The sequence below is a fragment of the Micropterus salmoides genome, unplaced genomic scaffold (genome assembly GCF_014851395.1).
Source record: "Micropterus salmoides isolate LMB-PRFRI ecotype aquatic unplaced genomic scaffold, ASM1485139v1 Ms_hic_scaffold_22, whole genome shotgun sequence".
Classification (NCBI taxonomy): domain Eukaryota; kingdom Metazoa; phylum Chordata; class Actinopteri; order Centrarchiformes; family Centrarchidae; genus Micropterus; species Micropterus salmoides.
The window spans coordinates 11,182,431-11,201,489 of NW_024041373.1; the positions used below are offsets into that span (position 1 = coordinate 11,182,431).

The 19,059-nt window shown below is 42.7% G+C and overlaps 3 protein-coding genes across 6 annotated transcripts in view; 2 read left to right on the top strand and 1 right to left on the bottom strand.

The window, feature by feature from the left end:
• The window catches only part of micu1 (mitochondrial calcium uptake 1), a 34,012-nt gene extending 27,930 nt beyond the window's left edge, over nt 1-6,082 (top strand). For all 4 annotated transcript variants that reach the window (XM_038737213.1, XM_038737214.1, XM_038737215.1 and 1 more), the window contains 4 exons: nt 903-1,040; nt 2,620-2,728; nt 4,896-4,985; nt 5,183-6,082. In XM_038737213.1, coding sequence (XP_038593141.1) covers nt 903-1,040; nt 2,620-2,728; nt 4,896-4,985; nt 5,183-5,343 — 498 coding nt within the window. In that variant the 3' untranslated portion in view covers nt 5,344-6,082. The remainder of the gene's footprint in view (nt 1-902; nt 1,041-2,619; nt 2,729-4,895; nt 4,986-5,182) is intronic.
• Nucleotides 6,083-10,092: 4,010 nt separating this feature from the next.
• Nucleotides 10,093-18,027, bottom strand: nolc1 (nucleolar and coiled-body phosphoprotein 1). Its single transcript, XM_038737230.1, is given in 17 exon segments — nt 10,093-11,135; nt 11,250-11,333; nt 12,849-12,976; nt 13,214-14,389; nt 15,080-15,424; nt 15,501-15,584; nt 15,665-15,802; nt 15,945-15,973; nt 15,975-16,054; nt 16,163-16,329; nt 16,453-16,561; nt 16,633-16,727; nt 16,835-16,995; nt 17,494-17,549; nt 17,900-17,944; nt 17,946-17,969; nt 17,971-18,027. Coding segments are annotated over 17 exon segments (2,922 nt in total). The 5' UTR covers nt 18,013-18,027; the 3' UTR covers nt 10,093-10,976.
• A 215-nt stretch (nt 18,028-18,242) lies between these two features.
• On the top strand, nt 18,243-18,724 carry mrps6 (mitochondrial ribosomal protein S6; the record flags this gene model as incomplete). The annotated part of the gene is given in 1 exon segment (XM_038737228.1): nt 18,243-18,724. A coding segment is annotated over 1 exon segment (333 nt). The 5' UTR covers nt 18,243-18,383.
• Nucleotides 18,725-19,059: the final 335 nt, after the last annotated feature.

Here is a 19,059-nt window from a genome sequence, read left to right on the forward strand (position 1 = left end):
AAATGTCAGAATAACCAGACCTACTGTTCTTAAAGAGGCTATAATCAGTATTTTTATAGAGACAATGTGTAAACTGTGACAAAGGGGTTGCTCATAGTGATGAACCTACAGAGAATTATCACCTGAATCTGCAGCTCCCCTCGACTTTACGGAGCTTTATAGAGAGTTTCAGATCATTGTTTAGTTGTCAGTCCTCGCCACGCATGTGTCACTCTTGGCTGCAGTAGGCATCTGTTTTCAGAGAAAACGCTTTAAAAAAACTCACTGTACACATTACCTGCTCAGCACCAAACAGGAGACAGACAAAGTTAGCAACTTTGGACCTGATATTTCCTGAGGGAGTTGGTGGAGACCAAAACAGAGCTAAAAGAGAGTAACTATTAGACTTACATTCAGGTGGCCAGAAACACTACTCCAAATGAATGATAATCTTGTTACGTAAGCTCCTTGATGTGTAAATGAGCAACTGTTAGAATGTCAATGTTGTGACTTGACGTCCTCCACAGGTGCACGAATGGTCGGGTCACGCTTGACATCTTCCCACCACGCTTATTTTGGCTTAGTCATGATCTCCCTCTCACAAGTGCAACAACTTAACATTTTGAGAGGTGAGCACGTTCAGAGAGAAATGAGGGAGTGATTGTCGACAGCCTCAGACATAAATCAACTGGATAGACCTGACAGCCAAGGCCCGCTGCTGTTAAGTCATGTTTTTGTGGAAAATTGTAAAAAAAAAAAAAAAAATGCACATGCAGATTTAATGTCACAGGTGCATGATTCAGCTTGAAGTCTGACACCAGTATTTACTGTTTCTCATCTCGCCATGCCCTCCTCCTCCTATTAATTTGTTTGTCCCCCTGTATAGCACTAAATCTTCCTGTGTTTCTCCCCCCCCCCCACAGTTCGAGAGGAACGATCCTGTGAACGGCAGAATCACGGAGAGACAGTTTGGGGGAATGCTGCTGGCCTATAGTGGCGTCCAGTCTCGTAAACTCAAGCAGATGCAGAAGGGCTTGAAGAAGATGTTTAAGGATGCACAGGTAGATAAATCTGCGTACTCTTATTCACACTTTCATAGAACTCTGAGATAAATGATTGGTACTCCGTGGTTATTTATAATAATAATAATAATGATAATAATAATAACAATAAAATCAGCATTAAAAAATACAATAACAGCAATAATGTATAAAAACAGCATACGATAATAGTGAGATTTGAGAAGAGATTTAAAAGAGGCCACTGAGTTTCAAAGAGTTGACAAAGAGATTAATGTAAATGAAGTGTGTGAGGTTATTGTTAAAATGCTGCCTAATCTCCACAATTTTGTTAGAAAAGTTCTTCACATTTTTCTGGTGCTAGATTTGGTGGTGTGAGTGTTTTAACTAATTGGCCTACATGCGAGGACAGATGGCATACGCCCGGAGGGAAAAGGAGATTGTACTGGGACATTGTGAGTGTGTGAGAGAGACAGGACGAGAGATAACACACCGCTGGGAGAGGACAGCAAAGCCTGACATCATCCACCTGACCGCCACTTACTTTCCAGAACTCCTCTACCTTCCACTGTCTCTGCTTGTACACAGAGCAGCCTGTGTCAGCACAAAGGACACGATTAGTCCTGCATTTCTCTTTGAGCTTCTTAATAAGCCCTTTCTCAGTCAGTATGTCCGCAGCGTCACACTGATTGTTCCGGGCTTTGTTCTCGTCCTCATTTGCTCTTCCAATCAATCAACTGCTCCTTATTCAGGTTCGTTTACTTCAGGCTGAGGAGTACCATGCGAGCGTTTGTTAGAAAAATCTTCCCTTTTTCGCCTAGAGATTCTTTCACCCAACACCAGCGCATTACTCTAAAGCAAGTAAAATGGCTCAACTGGGACAGACTAAACTGTCTGTACTGTAAAAATATTCAAGATGTAGAGGCTTGCTGCCAACTTAGGTATATGCCAATCCCTTTCCTATTTCCAGTGCTTCGCATGAACTTTGGTTTCAAGCTGGTTCTGCTTCACTGTAATGAGCCCCATCAGTCAACTGACTCAAGATACGCCCATGCACATCCTATCCCCAGAGGTGTCGCAGCGAAATACCCCCCCCCCCACCCACACACACACACACATAAAGATAGTAAGCATCACATATTATCTTGTTCGGATACATTAAAACACCAAAGCAGGGTAGCTGCTGTTCCTCCCAGTCATGAGGAAAAAGATGAGGCTAGGTGCTGCCAGGATTGTGTCTCTCTCTTTCACTGGTTACCTTCTTTTTCCATCCCACTGTCTGTCTCTCAGCATTGGAATAACCTGCAATGTAATGAGAGAAGTGTTATTTACTGCCTAAGACCAGCTGCTCACTTTTCTTTGCAAATGAGCTCATCAGCAGTGTGTGGCAGCTGTATGACTGCGCGTCTGTTTATATGTGTGCACGTGTGTCTTAGACCGTCTGTTCACCCGTGGTACACTGTTTATCCATGTGTGTCGCCTGCTTCTGCCCAATTCCCACCGTCATTTGTGTCACACTGCTGAGCTGCTCCCAAAAATCTCATTGTGCAGTCGCAGCTATTGTCATGAAAATGCCCAGCCCCTTTTTATTCTAATATATATATTTTCCCATCTTGTGCAGGGCATCACATTTGAGGAGGTGGAGAATTTCTTTACTTTCCTGAAGAACGTGAATGACGTTGACACAGCCCTGAGTTTCTACCACATGGCTGGAGCCTCCATAGATAAAGGTACACCCACATTTGCCCTTTTTCCTCTGACATTCTCTCTTTCCTTCTAATTACTCCCACTGTTGTCACTTTCATCCTCTTGTCTCTAAGAGCTGTTAACAGTTAGCCAGCCAGATCGGCATCTCGCATCTCTTTTTGCCTGGCTTTGCTCCCAAACCTTGCTCTGCAATTTGTCATCTGTTTGTCCATCCATTCATCTACCGCCTCTTCTTCCAAGCCTGCGGGAGAGCGCATGCTTAAATCCAACACGCACTCACACACGAAAGCTCACTTCCTACTTGACAGTGCAGTGATGGAGAGGACAGTCGGAACTGAGCTGACCTCAGTCATTACATGGTTGCTCTTTACGTCCTAAGCTCCAGGAATGGTGTATTTCACCTCTAAGCTGGTGGCTGGAGGAAAAGTTTAACACTTCCAAAGTACCCTAAAGCAAGATGTTAAAATGGTAATCCTTAAGATTTTCTTCACAATAAAAGCCACCCATTGTTCGCTTTAATGTGAAGCAACTGCAGTAGGATGCTCCGTTTGCACTAGAAGTAACTGAATACAGCACCACAGCAAACAGTCAGGCTGTTATCAATTAACTACAATTATACTGGATTACATGCGTGCATCGATTCCTGTGAAATCCTCTTTTTTGGAATTTGAATCTGCTGTGGAAATGACAGATTCCGCCACTATAAATGAAACCTACCATATAAAGACTAATTACTGTGGAAATGAATTGAATGGCTGTTGCAGAGAAGATGCCGACCATAAATTGGGTCATAAATGGGGTTTAATTACATGAATATCTTAAGGATTATCTGTTTAATTACCAGACAGAGTAGACTGTCGATGACTCTGCATTCTCGCTCCTGTAGAATGTGTCTACAATGTTGATTCAACAAGACCAATTACTAAGTGTCAAATCAGTCATTAAATTAGTCTTATTTCCGTTATCCTCCTCAACACATTCATTTTTACTGGATCCATTCGTCTGCCAGACCCTAACAATGAAAGTCAATTTAGTTTTAGAGCAGCACAGGCACCGAGGACCTGTAGCTTTTATAATAAGGCAATTGTTGTGATGAGTCAATGTTTTCTTCATTTATTGCAGTGATACAGCACTTCAGTAGGCCTCCATGTATTGTCTGTCAGCACGTCCGTTAGCTCTGATTGACTGATGAAATAGCTGCTGCTTTAAGGGGTATGCAGCGCCGACCCTGAGGTGCTCGTTTCCACCTTATGGTTTCAGCCGCATGTCTCTACAGTAACAAGCCGTGTGTGTCTGTCTGTGTTGGTATGTTTGTGAGTGTGTTGTGGGAGGGTGGTATTGATAACCTCAGGCTGCTGAGGGTACGTGGCGAGCTGCCAGGCATGCTGCTCCAAATGATCTCCGTCCTCCCGTCGTCTGCACAGTGAAACCGTCTCCCTGCTCTTCGAGCCTAAAGGAGTCTGTTTCTCTTTGTCCTATCTTTCATCTTTTCCATCTCACTCTCAAATCCAATGATTTCACACTTTCTTAGTACAGTTTCTCATATGTGGGTGTGTTATCTGGAGCTGCACGTAGCCTTTCTTAAAGGTAAAATAGAAGGCCACTCATGAGATTCTTGGTGAAGTGATTCAGCAGTTTTTTTTGTCTTCCCATTTGCAGGGAGTGTTTGTCAGACGTTATTCTTTTCATCCAAGCCCTCTCCCCTTTCTCATCCTCCTCTGTTTTTCTTTAGCTTTGCTTCCACTTGTGTGCCCTTTGAAGTCTGATAATCAATCATTCCGGTTGAGACAATGGCGGTTTTCATCATTTTATCATCTATTTACTTTTCTGAAATGCCCCTGAGGCAATTTTTTTTTTCTTCCCAGTCCCTGTCTCCATTTCCATTTCTTACTCTGTACACCTCCATCCCCTCCCGTCTTTGTCTCATTCCTCTCAGCCTCATTCTCAGCTGATGCTGTCTGCTCCTCTTGCTCCTCTCACTCCTCTCAGCCCCTTTCTTTTTTCATTGTCGTGTCTGTCAGATAGTCTCCCCGGTGAAAGGGAGCCCTGCCTGCCATCGATCGCAAGCAGTTTGATTGTGCAAAATGTCTTCCACATGGGCCATTTATGAACTGGCTTGTGTGACTTCTATTACTCTCTTCCACAAATGGTGAATCGCTCTATCTGTGCTTCCCTCCCTCTGTGTCTCAGTGACCATGAAGCAGGTGGCCCGAACCGTGGCCAAAGTGGAGCTGTCAGACCACGTGTGTGATGTGGTGTTCGCTCTGTTCGACTGTGATGGTAAGTACCTGGCTGGTTCATTGTAGCTCTTCTCTGCAAATAATTATGGAGAGCAAATAATTCCTCTGCTTACAGGTGGAAACCATCAATAAATGGATGAATTCACCGTCCTCCTCTTACTTACCCCTTATTTCATCATCTCTCCCCTGCCTCTGCCCCTCTCTCCCACCTTCTCTCCCCTTGTCTGTCTTCCTCAGGGAACGGAGAGCTTAGTAATAAGGAGTTCATAGCCATTATGAAGCAGCGGCTGATGCGTGGATTGGAGAAACCTAAGGACATGGGCTTCACTCGGCTGGTGCGTGCCATGTGGAAGTGCGCCCAGGATACCGCCTGGGATTTTGCCACACCGAAGACATAATATAGACAGGAGGCAACGTGAGAGCGGGAGAGAAAGAAAGCGAGTGAATGAAGCAACAACACCGGTAGCATCAAAGGCCTTCTCCTTCAACAGGTCTCAAGAAAAATTTAAATAGACAATTAATGCAGTGAAATCACTGGCACCGCAGCTCTGATCAATCATTAACGCATGTTGCTGTAACATTGTGGCCGAAGCATGCTGACACAGCGCAGTCTGTCCTGAAATGTTACTCCAGTCTTGTCTGTCTTAAGTCATCATAGGTGTTTGTATATTTTAAAATATACAAAGTTTGTATGTTTATTTTTGCTATATTATACAGAGGATTGCAGTGTCAGCAGATTATTTATTGAACGCTAAAGACAGAACTTTTGTGTCTGTATTTAACACATTCTGCTGCTAAAAGGCGAGACAAGTGGAATCCATCTTATTTGACCTTCAGCTGTATAAATGCCGCAGTATGTCTGTCCTGTACTGACAACAGACCCTTAGTTATTTCTTTGGCGGGACAGAGAGCAGAAGTCTGTAATCTTGTTAGCGCCTCCTCGTTCAGTCTGCTAGCTCCAGCTGCGTCTTTGCTCCTATCATTTTGTACCCATAAAAGATCAATGATGCTTGCCTTGCTCTGCAATGTGTTTTTCAAAGTGTGTATTCTTCTAATTATTATTGCTCACTGCAACACTTTATATAAGATATATGTTAGAAGAAATGCACTATTAAAGATGTTTTTAATAATGTAAAACTGATTAAGCTTTTATTTACGAATGACTGTTCTGCTCGACTTGTAAGTTGGATTGTTTTCCTGCCATGTTCTCATTTTCACCTTTTGACTCAGAGAAAAGCACAGTGGGGGATTAGCGAGACTAATCCATGGGAATCCATTGAACTCATTTTGTGTGTGTGTGTGTGTGTGTAATGAAACGGGGTGTAACATTTTCAGACGAAAATGCACAGCTGATAGTATGCATTTGAGTGTGTGCCAGAGGAAGAAAGAGATGGCTATGTGTGTGTGCAGGAGCAGTCAGCAGTTTTGTCTAATTGAAATGGACAGGATGGGCAGTCTTCTGCCTCTGCTGCCCATTAAAAGATTGTACTGCCGCCCCTTCGTACACACACTGTGTTGCATTGGCCTGAAACGAGCTGGCTTGCTCTTGTTGCGACTGACTGACAGACTGTAGTGGTACTCAGGAGTGATTGCTTGGCAGGAGATGAGGTGGAAGGGCCTCTCTTCAGTATTCCTCACTCCTGTTATTTCCACAGCTTAAGTCAGTCATTACAATCACATGGAACTTAAAATGATTTTTAACTGAACTTTTAATCCTCGCTGTTGCATCAACTGTTACAACACTCACCTGTAAATATAAAGGTGCAGTCCTGTGGAAACTATCACCAAAACATTGACTACAGCCTTCTTTCCAGCTTTGTGAAAATACGCTAATCCAACGGGGTTTTAAATCCATTTAGTTTAAGATTCAGGAGGATTTTCTCAAACCGCAATGGAACAGAATTTTTAAAACTTCAAAATCACTAAAATTGGATACATGGTTTGTCTTCACAATAACTAGGGCTGCAACTAGTCATTTTCATGGTTGAGTTAGTATGTTGATTACCTTTTTTTTTTTTTTTTTTTTTTTTTAATTCATTGATTCATCATTTAGTCTGTACAGTGTCAGAAATACTGTGGAAATGCAATCCTATTGCTTGTTAAATCCAACCAACCATCCAGCAAATCACATTTAAGAAGCTGAACCCAGTAAATGTGTGGATTTTTTGCCTGATAAATGACTAACAATTAATGGATTGTGAAAATGTTGATTGATTTTCTCTCAGTTGACTAATTGAATACTAATAGCTAATAGCAGCAACACTGGTTTTCCTTTTGCTTTCAAGTCCTAAAGGCTCCTGTAGCTCGCATTGGCTTCAGAGTTTCCAACATGCTGCCAGCAACATTGCCTCTAACTGCATTGAGTCTCTCAGCAATAGTTCCGTCTGCACTGAAAAATTGCCCAGTAACAGCTCTGCAGTAGCTGTACTGCAGCCCCCCCTTCTCAACAGCTCAGCCATGTAAACCCCGAGCAAGCACGCTCTGTCAGATTTCCCTGCGTGGTGAGCAGTGAAGCAACGCTCAATGGTTAACTGTTGTCAGACTTTGGGAAGGGGGTTATATTTGGAGTGATTGCAGACCTCCCTCCTAAGTCAACAGCTCTTTATGTGTAGGCACAGAAATGTACACATTTCCTCGGTGGGTAGATGCATTAACTGTATGGACAGTGCATGTGCTGTTGGTCATGTGTGCATGGAAATTAAGCTTTTTCTTCACACTGAATGTGGTGAGTGTGTGACTCATTAAGCCATGTGTTATGTGCCATCTGTCATGTATTATAAGTTAATGCAAAAATAATAAAGTTATTATTATTGCACCAATGAAAGAACAGAGTTAGCCCAGTCTGCTTTATGGTAAATCTGAAGTGTTCAGCCTAAAGACCACTTTGCCCACTTCTCTGTAAGAAGTCAAAAGGAACATTTTCAAATAAGTCTGAAACTAACTGGCAAGTGGTTTAAAGTTGCTAAAAGGTGAGTTATCTTGTCTCTGCAGATTTAATTACACAATGAAAGCAAGAAGCTTTCTACCAAGGCCCGTGGAAAAGGAGATAGAGGAACCTAAGGGGGGGGGGAGTCATTCAGTTTCTGGTACAATCCACCAGCTGCTGTCACTGTCAAGAACCAGCAGGTTTTGTTGACAACATGGAAAGAAAACTACATATCTTTGCTTTGAAAGAGCCATGAGAGACAGGAGCTGCTAAAAATCGTTTCAGGGTTACCTCTGCTGTACTGTAAAAATATTCTGACAAATCCAGGATCCAATATAAACAAGGAAAAGCTGTTTAGACTGGCAGGTTCTGGTGGGAAGCATGTTGGGAGTGTCATCGACTTAACTGTGAATTGAAATGTGTTTACAGATTGCATTTTGAATTGTATGGATGGCAAAAATTGGCCAGATTTTAAGAAAAAAATGGTGTCAGTGCAAAAAGAGTTATAGCAGTTAATTGGAAGACAATAATATAAACGACAAATTTATGGCTACAAACTTTAGAAACATTAAATGTTGAATTCAGTACATTCACTCTCTCATGTAACTTGGCATCATGTACACGTGTACTATATACATACGTATAGATGGGAATATGTTTAATCATGAGCCATCGTTAGGTTGGAGGTGTGATGGGCGTGCAATTCAAGAATAGTTTCATTTTTTACTCTTTCCTGTACCTGACCTAATACATCCGGTATTTGTCTCCTTTCTGAGCATTAATCAAAAAAAGAAATGTGTTTAGTTGCCAATAAATATGATTAGACCAAGAATTGAGGTGTGGAACCCCAAATACGATATTTAAAGGAGTTGATAATGAATATTTATGATATGTAATGATATTTATGGTTATACAGAACATTTTATAGAAGGTAAAAGTTGAACCAATCCAGATCAGATACAGTAATACCAGTGATTGACAGTATCAAAGCTGTTTAAAGAAGTTGGTTGCAAAGTGAAGCCTTATCTCTTTGCAAGAGCAGTTATACCAAATTAATATACTGCTGCAATTTAAACTGAAGATAAGATTGGTCCAAAAACCTAAAATATTTGTTAACATTGGAGAAGTCTTTGGGTTCCAGCGTTCTTTTCTTCTAGTGAAGATAAAGTGGCAAGAAAGCTTTTCATAGTTAATAAGACTAGAAATAATTGTGTACACGACCTCACTGAGTAAGAAAATTGAAACATATTCCTCTGTATTTTGTAACGGAGTGTACTAGTTTGTCTGGAATAAACACGTCACCCATTTTAAACATGAATTATCAGTGTACTCGTCATAACTGCCCAGTCATTCCTTTGTCCTTTATTGTGAAGCAGCACATCCATCTCAGTGGGACTGCAATGCCTATATATAACAGCCACCCTCAAAACGGTGCATGGCAGGTAATAAGGCCTCAGCTCACATACTGTACTGAGTTTCACATTTACAACTGAAGGTCAGTCATGGAGCAAAGAGCTATTTGACTGACACTGGCTTTAATAAAAAATGCTTGGATCAGTGGTCTGCACCGCCCTCTCCAGAGGAAGAACTTAACTACTACAGACAGATGTTTGACTTGTGCCCTTTAATTAAAGCAAACAAAAACATCAGATACATAATTGATAACAGAGCTGATGAGCATAGATTACTGCTGGGGGCAATGTTATAATAAAAAATTACATATCAGATGATATTGATAATTATCACGATAAATGTCAAATCATTATTTATTTCAAGTTTAAAGGCTGATTTTTGCTTCTGAGTCAGATTGTTAATTGTGGGTTATAAACTTTTCTTTATGGTCAGAACATGACAAACACTTGCCAGACAGTGGATCACTTAACAAATCTGAGGTAGTACATTCAAAACAATTATGATAGAATCTTTTTATAATCAATTTTTTTTTCAGTCCCTTTTCCTCAACAATATCTTAATATAAAAGTACTCATTTGTTCATGACTCAAATTAATTAAATCAAATATTTAATATTTGTTCTATCAAGAAACATCACAATTATTGTTTTGTTACCCAGTCCTAGCATAGACACATTAATAAATGGACAAGTATGTAAAACTACAACCAACTGAGTGAACACCGCTCAATGATAAACTGCCCCTGACAGGACAAATTACTGTCAATAAAGAAATAGAGCCTCAAAATAATGAATCCAATCACACAAACATTTAGTCTGTAAGGTCTTTAATCATCGTTACAAGAATTGACAATAAAAAAATAACGAGGTACACAAAAGTTCAGAGTAAATTCAAATAATCAAAACAAACATGGCTCTCAGTTATGTTTGTGGATAAATTCCACACCACTGATGAACAAAGGGGTTTGTCAGGGGAATTCTAACGCCAGGAGAAACAAAGCAAAATGGCTTAAGAATATCTCGAGATGGCTTGATAGGTCCGTAAGGTTGAAATGGAATAAAACTTAATAAATACACAGTATAAAACTCAGTTCTACTCTCCAAATGTTCATGAAATGTAAAGAGAAAAAACCCGAGAACACGCCCTCTCACCAAACAAACTTCAAGAAATCCATGTGATACATTAAAAATCAATATCAGCCTTTTGTTAACACACAATAAAGAGCCTGTCGGGATGAATGGCTGTAATTCGTACGTAGATAAATGAAAAATGTATGTTACAAAGAAATGACAAGACATGTTATTTGAGAATAAAGTACAGACTAACAAGCAAAATTATAAGGGGCCCAACACACATTCGCTTTTTACCATTAACAGATGGCCTGCAGCCACCTAGTGGCTATAAGTGGTAATAACGTCACATTGATATCAACCTTTAGCAGAAGAGTCTGAAGTCTCTCTCTCCTGCTGCCACAGCTCCACTAGCTGTAGCTACAGATCAGAGATCAAACGAATGGGCTCTATTTCAAACTAAGGGCAGCTAACTAAATGAAAGTGCCAACTCAGCTCTACGGGTCACATTCCTCTTTCAGTGTGCTGCTGCATGGTAATGATAGAGGGACTGTTTACAGGCGGAGGAAGCAAACAACTGATCAGGTACAGTACAGTTCAGGTGGGAGAGAGTGACAATGTCCTCAGTCACTGTCAAACTTAATAGAGTTGACTGTTGTGGAGATGGCTCCGCCACGGTAGCTTCCCCGCTTCTTCTTCGTCTTTTCATGGCGGAATGACTTGCCTTTCGTGAACTTAAGCACGTCGTTAGCTTTCTGGCCCCAGTCCCCTTTGGCTCCAAACTGGAATAGCAAAGAGAAATGAACATGATGTTTAATATTAAATTATTGGCTCACCTCAGCAATCTTAGCGTGCAGTGCTGCTGTATGAATGCTCGCAGATGTTACTGAACTCACCTTTGCATCAAAAGAGTTGTCTGTGAGGCGGGGATCCAACTCTACTTCTTCCTCTCTTATTCTACGGAACGGTATGTTGGAAGACTGAAAGACACAAGTTATTTAAAGTTAGTGCTAATTTCTGGATCCACTCCAGTCCGCATGTGCTAAGACAAGCGGTGTGGCAAATTATGGCATGAACGCAGCTCTGGGTGATTGTGTGTGACATTCTTGTAGTGTTGCCAAAGTACAATGTTATTGGGGGTATCCATTTTGTCCGTAAATAAATACATTTCATGGTTCCAGCTTAACAAATGTGAAGAATCTGCTTCTGCCCCCCATAATTTTAAGTTAATAATTTTGAGGTTGGCATTTTCCAGCATCAAGTACTTTTACTTCTAATACTTCAAGTGTATTTTCCTGACTATACTTAGCAGTAACTAACATTTCCAATGCAGGACTTTTACCAGTAAGGGTATTTTCACAGTGTGGTCTTTTACAGAAAGGATTTCAGTACTTCCTCCATCACTGCCCCTCTCTGTCTATTAGGGCTGCTCGACTATGGCAAAAATCAAAAAATTATTTTGGTCATAATTTAATCACAATCATGTATGTTGAACCTGATGGAAGCGTGTGCGTGGGGATGAAAAAAAAAAGCCATCATTAATGGAGCTCCGATTCTACGATTCACCATGGCGGGTAAATAAAGAGTAGAGCCTCCATTTTAATCCAATGGCACTAGAAATAATGTGTGCCAATGCAGACCATGACATTTATCCTAAAAAAAACAACAAAAAAGAAAAACAACAAAAAAACACAGGAGTGGAAAGAGTCAAATATATTATATTTTTTTAAATATTTTTTGCAGTCGAAAATGTGTATAGGTTCAAACTGATTGTAAAGTTGTAGATGTCCATTTCACATTAATAAAATCTTGCTCATTTTGTATTTAATGATCATATTTTATCACGATTAACTTGTTGGGAGTCGTTGGAAGCCAAAAATCGAACTTGCGATTAAGATTCGATTAATTGCACAGCCCTAGTGTATCAGGGTAAACAAACACTTAAGCCTAATGCGTTTTCTAACAACTTAGGTTAGAACACCCGCAGCTTAACTCCGCTGTGTTATGGGATGAGCCTCCCCTTTACGGAAGGTGGCCTTGTGTGTAACCCGTGTTGTGTGTGTCAAACTAGCCGGTTTTGTTGCGGGAAATGAGTCTCTCCCGGTGTGTGACAGAAGTACCAGCACGCTGCCGCAGTCAGGAGAAAAAAAAAAAAAAGTGTACGCTATAAGACGCAGTTAAGTTACTTCAGTGAGCCGTAATTTAAGCATAATAATTGCTGAAAGTGTTGTGTTGGCGGTCACAGAAGAGAAATATCAAGTCCCTGATCATGAAGTGTTACTACAGAGTCCTCCTGTATTCTTCACTACACATTCTTACCACAGATAAATGTTATCAGCAGAAACACTGAGCTAGCTGTACTGGAAGCTGTGAATTGAATCCTGATTCTTACATATATAAATGTTTTCCCCCACCCATAGAAGTTGTTTTGGAAACCCCCAAAACTCACTGGCAACTCAGGCTTCAGACTAAGTTCCAGCTCTAGTAGGTCTTACCTTCTTACTGGCTTTAGGAAAAGTCTGTGGTGTTGTGGTTGCTTTCTTGTTGTCTGGTGTCTTGACTTCTGTCTCTTCCCCTTCACTTTCTGATGATTCACAATTTCTTTTTCTCTTTGCATTGGTACCTGCATCAATCAGAGAGAAAAACAGGTACATGTGTTAAAGGGGAGAACAATTGTGTACCAGTAAACACTACAGTGTTCTATAAACCTAAGATGCATGAAATTGCTCAACACTTAAAAAGACCAATAAAGGTGGGCCATTTCTAGTAATGGCTGGCTGAGGGATCCACCCAGTGTGCAGTTTACCCATTAATATATTTAATCTCCCTGTTAAATGGCCACATGTTGTTTGAGACGTACCATTTGTTGCGGGGGTGTTGGGTGCTGTGGCTGCTCTGCGTGGTGCTTCCTCCTCCTCTGATGAACTGTCTGAGGAGCTGCTGCTGCTCTCTTTAGGTTTAGTTGCAGAGGTGGTCTTGGCTGTTGCAGCAGGTTTTACAGTACTTTTACTGGCCTCCTCTTCCTCTTCAGAGCTACTGTCACTGGAGGAGGACTCTGCTGGCTTTGCAGGGGTCTTGGCTGCTGCAGCCTTGGGTGTTGCTGCCTTGCCGTTGGTGACTGCAGGCTTAGCAGGGGTGGACTTGGTCTCCGTCTCAGAATCAGAGCTGTCCGAGGAGTCGGAGCTGCTCTCCTCAGCCTTCTTTTTTGCAGCTGCGGGCTTGGGTAAGGGCACTGCCTTCTTGGGTTCCTCCTCGTCACTGGAGCTGTCATCATTGGTGTCTGCAGGAGCCTTGCTGACAGCAGGGGCAGGTTTCTTGGCTGCTGCTGGAGTTTGTTTCTTGACTGCAGGTTTGGCTGCCTCATTCTCTGAGTCTGAGCTATCGCTATCAGAATCCGAGCTGCTGTCAGGCTTTGCAGCAGGCTTTGCAGCAGGCTTTGCAGCAGGCTTTGCAGCCGGTGTTGCAGGCTTAGCTGCTGCCGCCTTGGCTTTCACCACTTCTTCCTCATCCTCAGAGGAGGAGTCAGATTCTGAGCTGCTCTCTGCAGCAGCAGGCTTTGCAGCAGGAGTACCAGGCTTTGAGGCTGGTGTAGCTGCTGCAGGTTTAGCCTTAACTGGTTCTTCATCTTCAGAAGAGGAGTCAGAGTCTGAGCTGCTCTCTGCTGCAGCAGCAGGCTTTGCTGCAGGAGTACCAGGCTTTGAAGCCGGGGTAGATGGTTTAGCAGCAGCCGGTTTAGCTGCTGTAGGTTTAGCCTTAACTGGTTCTTCATCTTCAGAAGAGGAGTCAGAGTCTGAGCTGCTCTCTGCTGCAGCAGCAGGCTTAGCTGCAGGAGTAGCAGGCTTTGAAGCTGGGGTAGCTGGTTTAGCCGCTGGCTTGGCTTTCACTGGCTCTTCCTCATCCTCAGAGGAGTCCTCTGAATCAGAGCTGCTCTCTGCCGCCTTGGCTGCAGGTTTAGAAGCAGCAGCAGGTATCTTTGGGGCTGCAGCTTTAGTGGCAGGTTTTGCAGGAGCCTCATCTTCAGAGCTGCCATCTGATTCTGGGATGAACAAAAATTTATATTTTGAGGATTTTTCATGAAGACACATGAATGTACACTCAGTTGCCAGTTTATTATTAGGTACACCTAACTAAACAGCAAGTCAGACTAATACAACTGCCCCACAATAAATCCCAATTTCCCAAATCCCACCTCTCAATATAATGCAACAGAGTTTAAATGGCTTTGGTTGTGTCGTCATCATCACTGCAATGGTTTTTGAACCAAAGTGTGTTTTTGTGCTGGTACCTACCTGACTCACGAAGATTTTCAAACTCTTGATATTCCGTGTGGTGGTTAGTTTGTGATCTTTAAACGGCAACCAACTTACGACGTCCGTCTTTTCCGTCTTACCTCCATGCGAGTAAGGTTGATCCACATCTAGCAATTCAATCTAACAACGCAGATTGCGAGGCTGGTGGTATCAGTGTTTTATCTCCTGGCACTCTTTGTTCAGTCATTTTAACTTCAGTCATGCATTTTTCAGCAGATATTGCTTGTTAAACTCTACCACACATGTACTGCAAGGTGTTTTTGATGACATAGCTTGCTTGATAATATCTGCTCACACTTCTTTAAAACAACAATTAAGATATTATTGTGGACGATACGTATTGCACACCTCTAATCAAGAACAATTTCACTTACAGAAATGCTGAGTTCACATGCTCAGAGTCTGGTGTCTCTTACCCGAGCTTGAGGACTCGTCTTTTTTAGCGGGGGTAGTAGTCTTGGCAGGTGCAGGTTTAGCTGTGGGCTTCTTTGCAGTCTCCTCCTCCTCTGAACTGGAATCCTCCTCTGAGGACTCTTCTTTAGCAGGTGTGACTTTAGCTGCAACAGGTTTAGCTGGAGCCGTCTTAGCGGGAGTCATCTTCGCTGCAGGTTTCTTCACCTCCTCTTCCTCCTCTGAACTTGATGAGTCTGAGTCTTCTTTTTTAGCAGGTGCAGCCTTTGCTGGGACAGGTTTGACTGGGGCTGCTTTAGCTGGGGTGACTTTGGCTGCGGGCTTCTTTGTCTCCTCTTCAGAGCTTGAATCTGGAAAAACATTTGTCACATGTTCACAGGCATTGGATCACGCCAATTAGAAAATGACTGGGATTCTGATTGTTACCTGAGCTCTCAGAGCTGGACTCCTGCTTCTTTGCAGTAGGTTTGGGCACACCAGGCTTGGCAGCAGCGGCCTTGACTGGTTTCACTGTGAGGATTACAGTGCTTTTAGACACGCCATTAAAAACACTGACACTTCCAAGTTGACATAAGTTGAGCATCTCTTACCAGCTACTTTCTTTTGTTTTTCCTCGTCACTGCTGTCATCACTGGTATCCGAGGAGTCGCTGTCCTTGGCCTTGCTGGCTGCTGGTGCAGCTGGAGCTTTCTGGACTGAAGCAGGAGGTGGGACAGCGCTGTATGCTCCTACCAAGACAAAAGAAGCTGATCAGCATCATGACATAACACACACGGCCTTGGTGCAATTATATGGAGCCACTGTCGGGCTGTTATTGTGTAGTGCGTGGAGGCCACTGAGCATACACAATGGTAAACAAAACACACACACCTGCTTTTGTTTTTTTGCTGGGTGGAGCCCTCGTCTTCAGATGAAGAGTCTTCACTGCTCGATTCAGCAGCATGTGCAGCAGCCTTCACTGGGGCGGGTTTGACTGGAGCCTATCAGGACATGTGACATAATCATGTGGTCTGTGGTATACGTTTATCTACTGCACTCACCATTTGATTAAGCTCTACGTTATTTTAAGCTCTAGAATAAAGATGAACAAACAAAAAAAAAAAAATGTGTCCAGATTCTTTTAGCATACCTTGGCTGGCTCTTTCATCTTCAGAATCTGAGGAACTCTCTTCACTGCTGCTCTCCTGCTTTTTCAGAGCGGCACCTTTAGCAGGAACAGCTGGTTTGGGTGTTGTGACTGCACCAGCCTTGGGTTCTGTTTTTCAGAGGTAAATTAAGTAAATCTGACAAAACGCATTCACATTATCAGTTTATTTTTAGTTCACAATTAAAGACAGTTGCATTATACGATATTCATGACCTCTGGCTACAAACTAACTTGGTGCAGCAGCTTTGGCGGGCTGCTCATCCTCCGAGTCAGATTCTTCACTACTAGAGCTGCTGTCTTTCTTCCTCAAGCTGCCTGCAGCAGGCGGCTTCACAGGAGCCTACATGCAGAAAATACATTTTAATAACAGCATAAACCCACAAACAAATTGCATTAATTAATCCTCCCTACCTTTGCAGGAACCTTCTCCTCCTCTGATTCACTGGAGTCTTCACTGCTGCTGGATGCAGCTTTAGCTGCTGCTTTAGCAGGCACCACCTTGGCTGCTGAAACAAACAAATGTAATCTGATAATGCTGGTTTCAGAATGGCACATTACTGACCAATCAGCCAGCCTTCTAGGTGCTGTGTCAAATACAGTATATTAATATTACCTGCAGGGGCTGCTTTAATTGGTTTTGCAACAGCTTCATCCTCACTGCTCGACTCTTCACTGCTGGAGCTCTCTGTACTGGTTTTTGCTTTCTTGGCTGATGGGCCATTTGAAGCTTCAGCCTTGTTGGTAGGTGCTTTTCGTTTCTTGGTTTCAGGAGACCTAGAACAACCAAAAGTGATATTAAAAAGGGAGACTCTACTCTAAAATACAATCCACCTGTCATTCATAAAATAAACAGCATAAGTCTCTCCTCAAGCTAAACAGAAGGGACAGAGCGTATTGTTGTTAACTGGAGACAAATATGCTAGAGACAACAAATAAACCCTAGGATATTGGGGCAGCAGCAGTGGTGTTTTGTTCCAAATTAATTTAGTTTTACAAGGAAATGCATTTCACATTGACCTGCTAAAGAAGACTATGTTTGGAGATATTGAATTTAAAGTCCAAAAAAGTCTGCTTCAGGATACATTTTCGCTTTGAGAGGTTTTGACTGAGACAACGTGTCTAACGCTAACGTTACATGTTAGCAGTGACATTTGATGGGGGAGAGAAACGACTCGCAAAGCTGGCGGCCATATTTTCCAAGTTTATTGATATTAATATAAACTAAATAAACGTGAGCTTTGAAATAGGAGCGAAAGTCAATAAGCTACTCACTTCACCCAGAAGTTGTAGATGTCGACGAGGCTTTCTTCATTTTGATCCTGTGGAGTCTGCAGAGAAACACGCGAGGCACTGACTTCAGTCAAACACTTTCAGCCTTTATAAAGTTTGTGGAAAGTAACGTTAATCATTTGCCTACATTTTTAACACTGTGATTTTCATTCACAATCCATCAGACGGAAATGTTAATTAGTACAGGAGAAAGAGGGGGCAGTTGAAACACAACTTGACTGTGTGTCCCTACACGTGCTAACTTTACCGGTGGCCGTGTGGTCTGTGCACACAGCTGCCGTTGTACTGAGGTTACTCCTCGTGCAGTCTGTCTTTACTTTACGTCAAAGCACCTGGACACCTGGAGCACGGCCAGCTGGCTGTCAACGACACAAGGTGAGCCGCTTACCACTTTAGTCTGTTTCAGAAACTGCTGAGCCGCCTTGGTGAACTTTGTTCTCCAGGAGAAACGAATAAACGCATTTTGTAAAGATCACTCGGTGTCGAATTTTGCGCCGCCATCTTCACCACGATCCTTCTCGAAGGGAAGGAAGTGAACGGAACCGTCACTTGTGGGCATGTGCACAGGCGCATAATGACGACGTCAGCATACACTTCATAGGTTACTTTTCCCTGAAGCTAATTGCTAAATAAAATACTAATTAAATTACACGACATTTTACACACCGTTCCTTCTTCCTTTCTCCTTATTTTTAATATTTAATTAGCCATGTCGAGGTCAACAAGGCGCATGCTTTATACGTCATCTCCAAGGACCCTTCCTGTCCCTCGTGTCATAACATGGTCGTCTTTGAACTGAGTAACCTGGCAATGACACTAGCCCAGTGCCGGCTGAATTAAAAGTGTGAGTCGAGGATCTCTTAGCCGAAGCCATGCCTCGCTACGAGCTGGCCTTGATCCTGAAGGCGATGCAGCGGCCGGAGACAGCTGCTGCTCTCCGGCGGTCGGTGGAGACTTTGATGGAGCGGGGCGCGGTGGTGAGGGACCTGGAGAACCTGGGAGAGAGACTCCTGCCCTACAAGATAACCAAGCACAATCAAAAGCACACCCGGGGGGCATACTTTCTGGTCGACTTCTACGCAGCTCCCAGCATCGTCACAGGCTTACTGGATCACCTGCACCGTGATGTGGACGTGGTGAGGCCCACTGTGCTGAAGAAAGACGCCGAAGCTCCCGGCAGTAGCTGCTGTGGCCCCCAACAGTGATTGAATGTAAGGCGGGTGAAGATAAAGCAAGTACCAACCATGCACCTGTTTAAAAATGTGACCCACAGCAGCAGGGATGTTTTCATCCACACCTGTGTGCACCAGTCGCCAAAAAAGATGGGACTCTTGTGTGTCCACATACTGTTCCATGCATGGATTTTGGGCTGCACATCTAAGCAATGCTTTCATCATTTAATATTATTAATCTGCTCAATCAGTCAATTATTTTGATTTAGTCAAATGTGAATGACACATGCCTATCACAAGTTGTAAAGCTGCAACATCTAAGGTTTATAAGGTGGACTTTTTGGTGTGTGTGTATGTATGTGTGTGTGTGTGTATA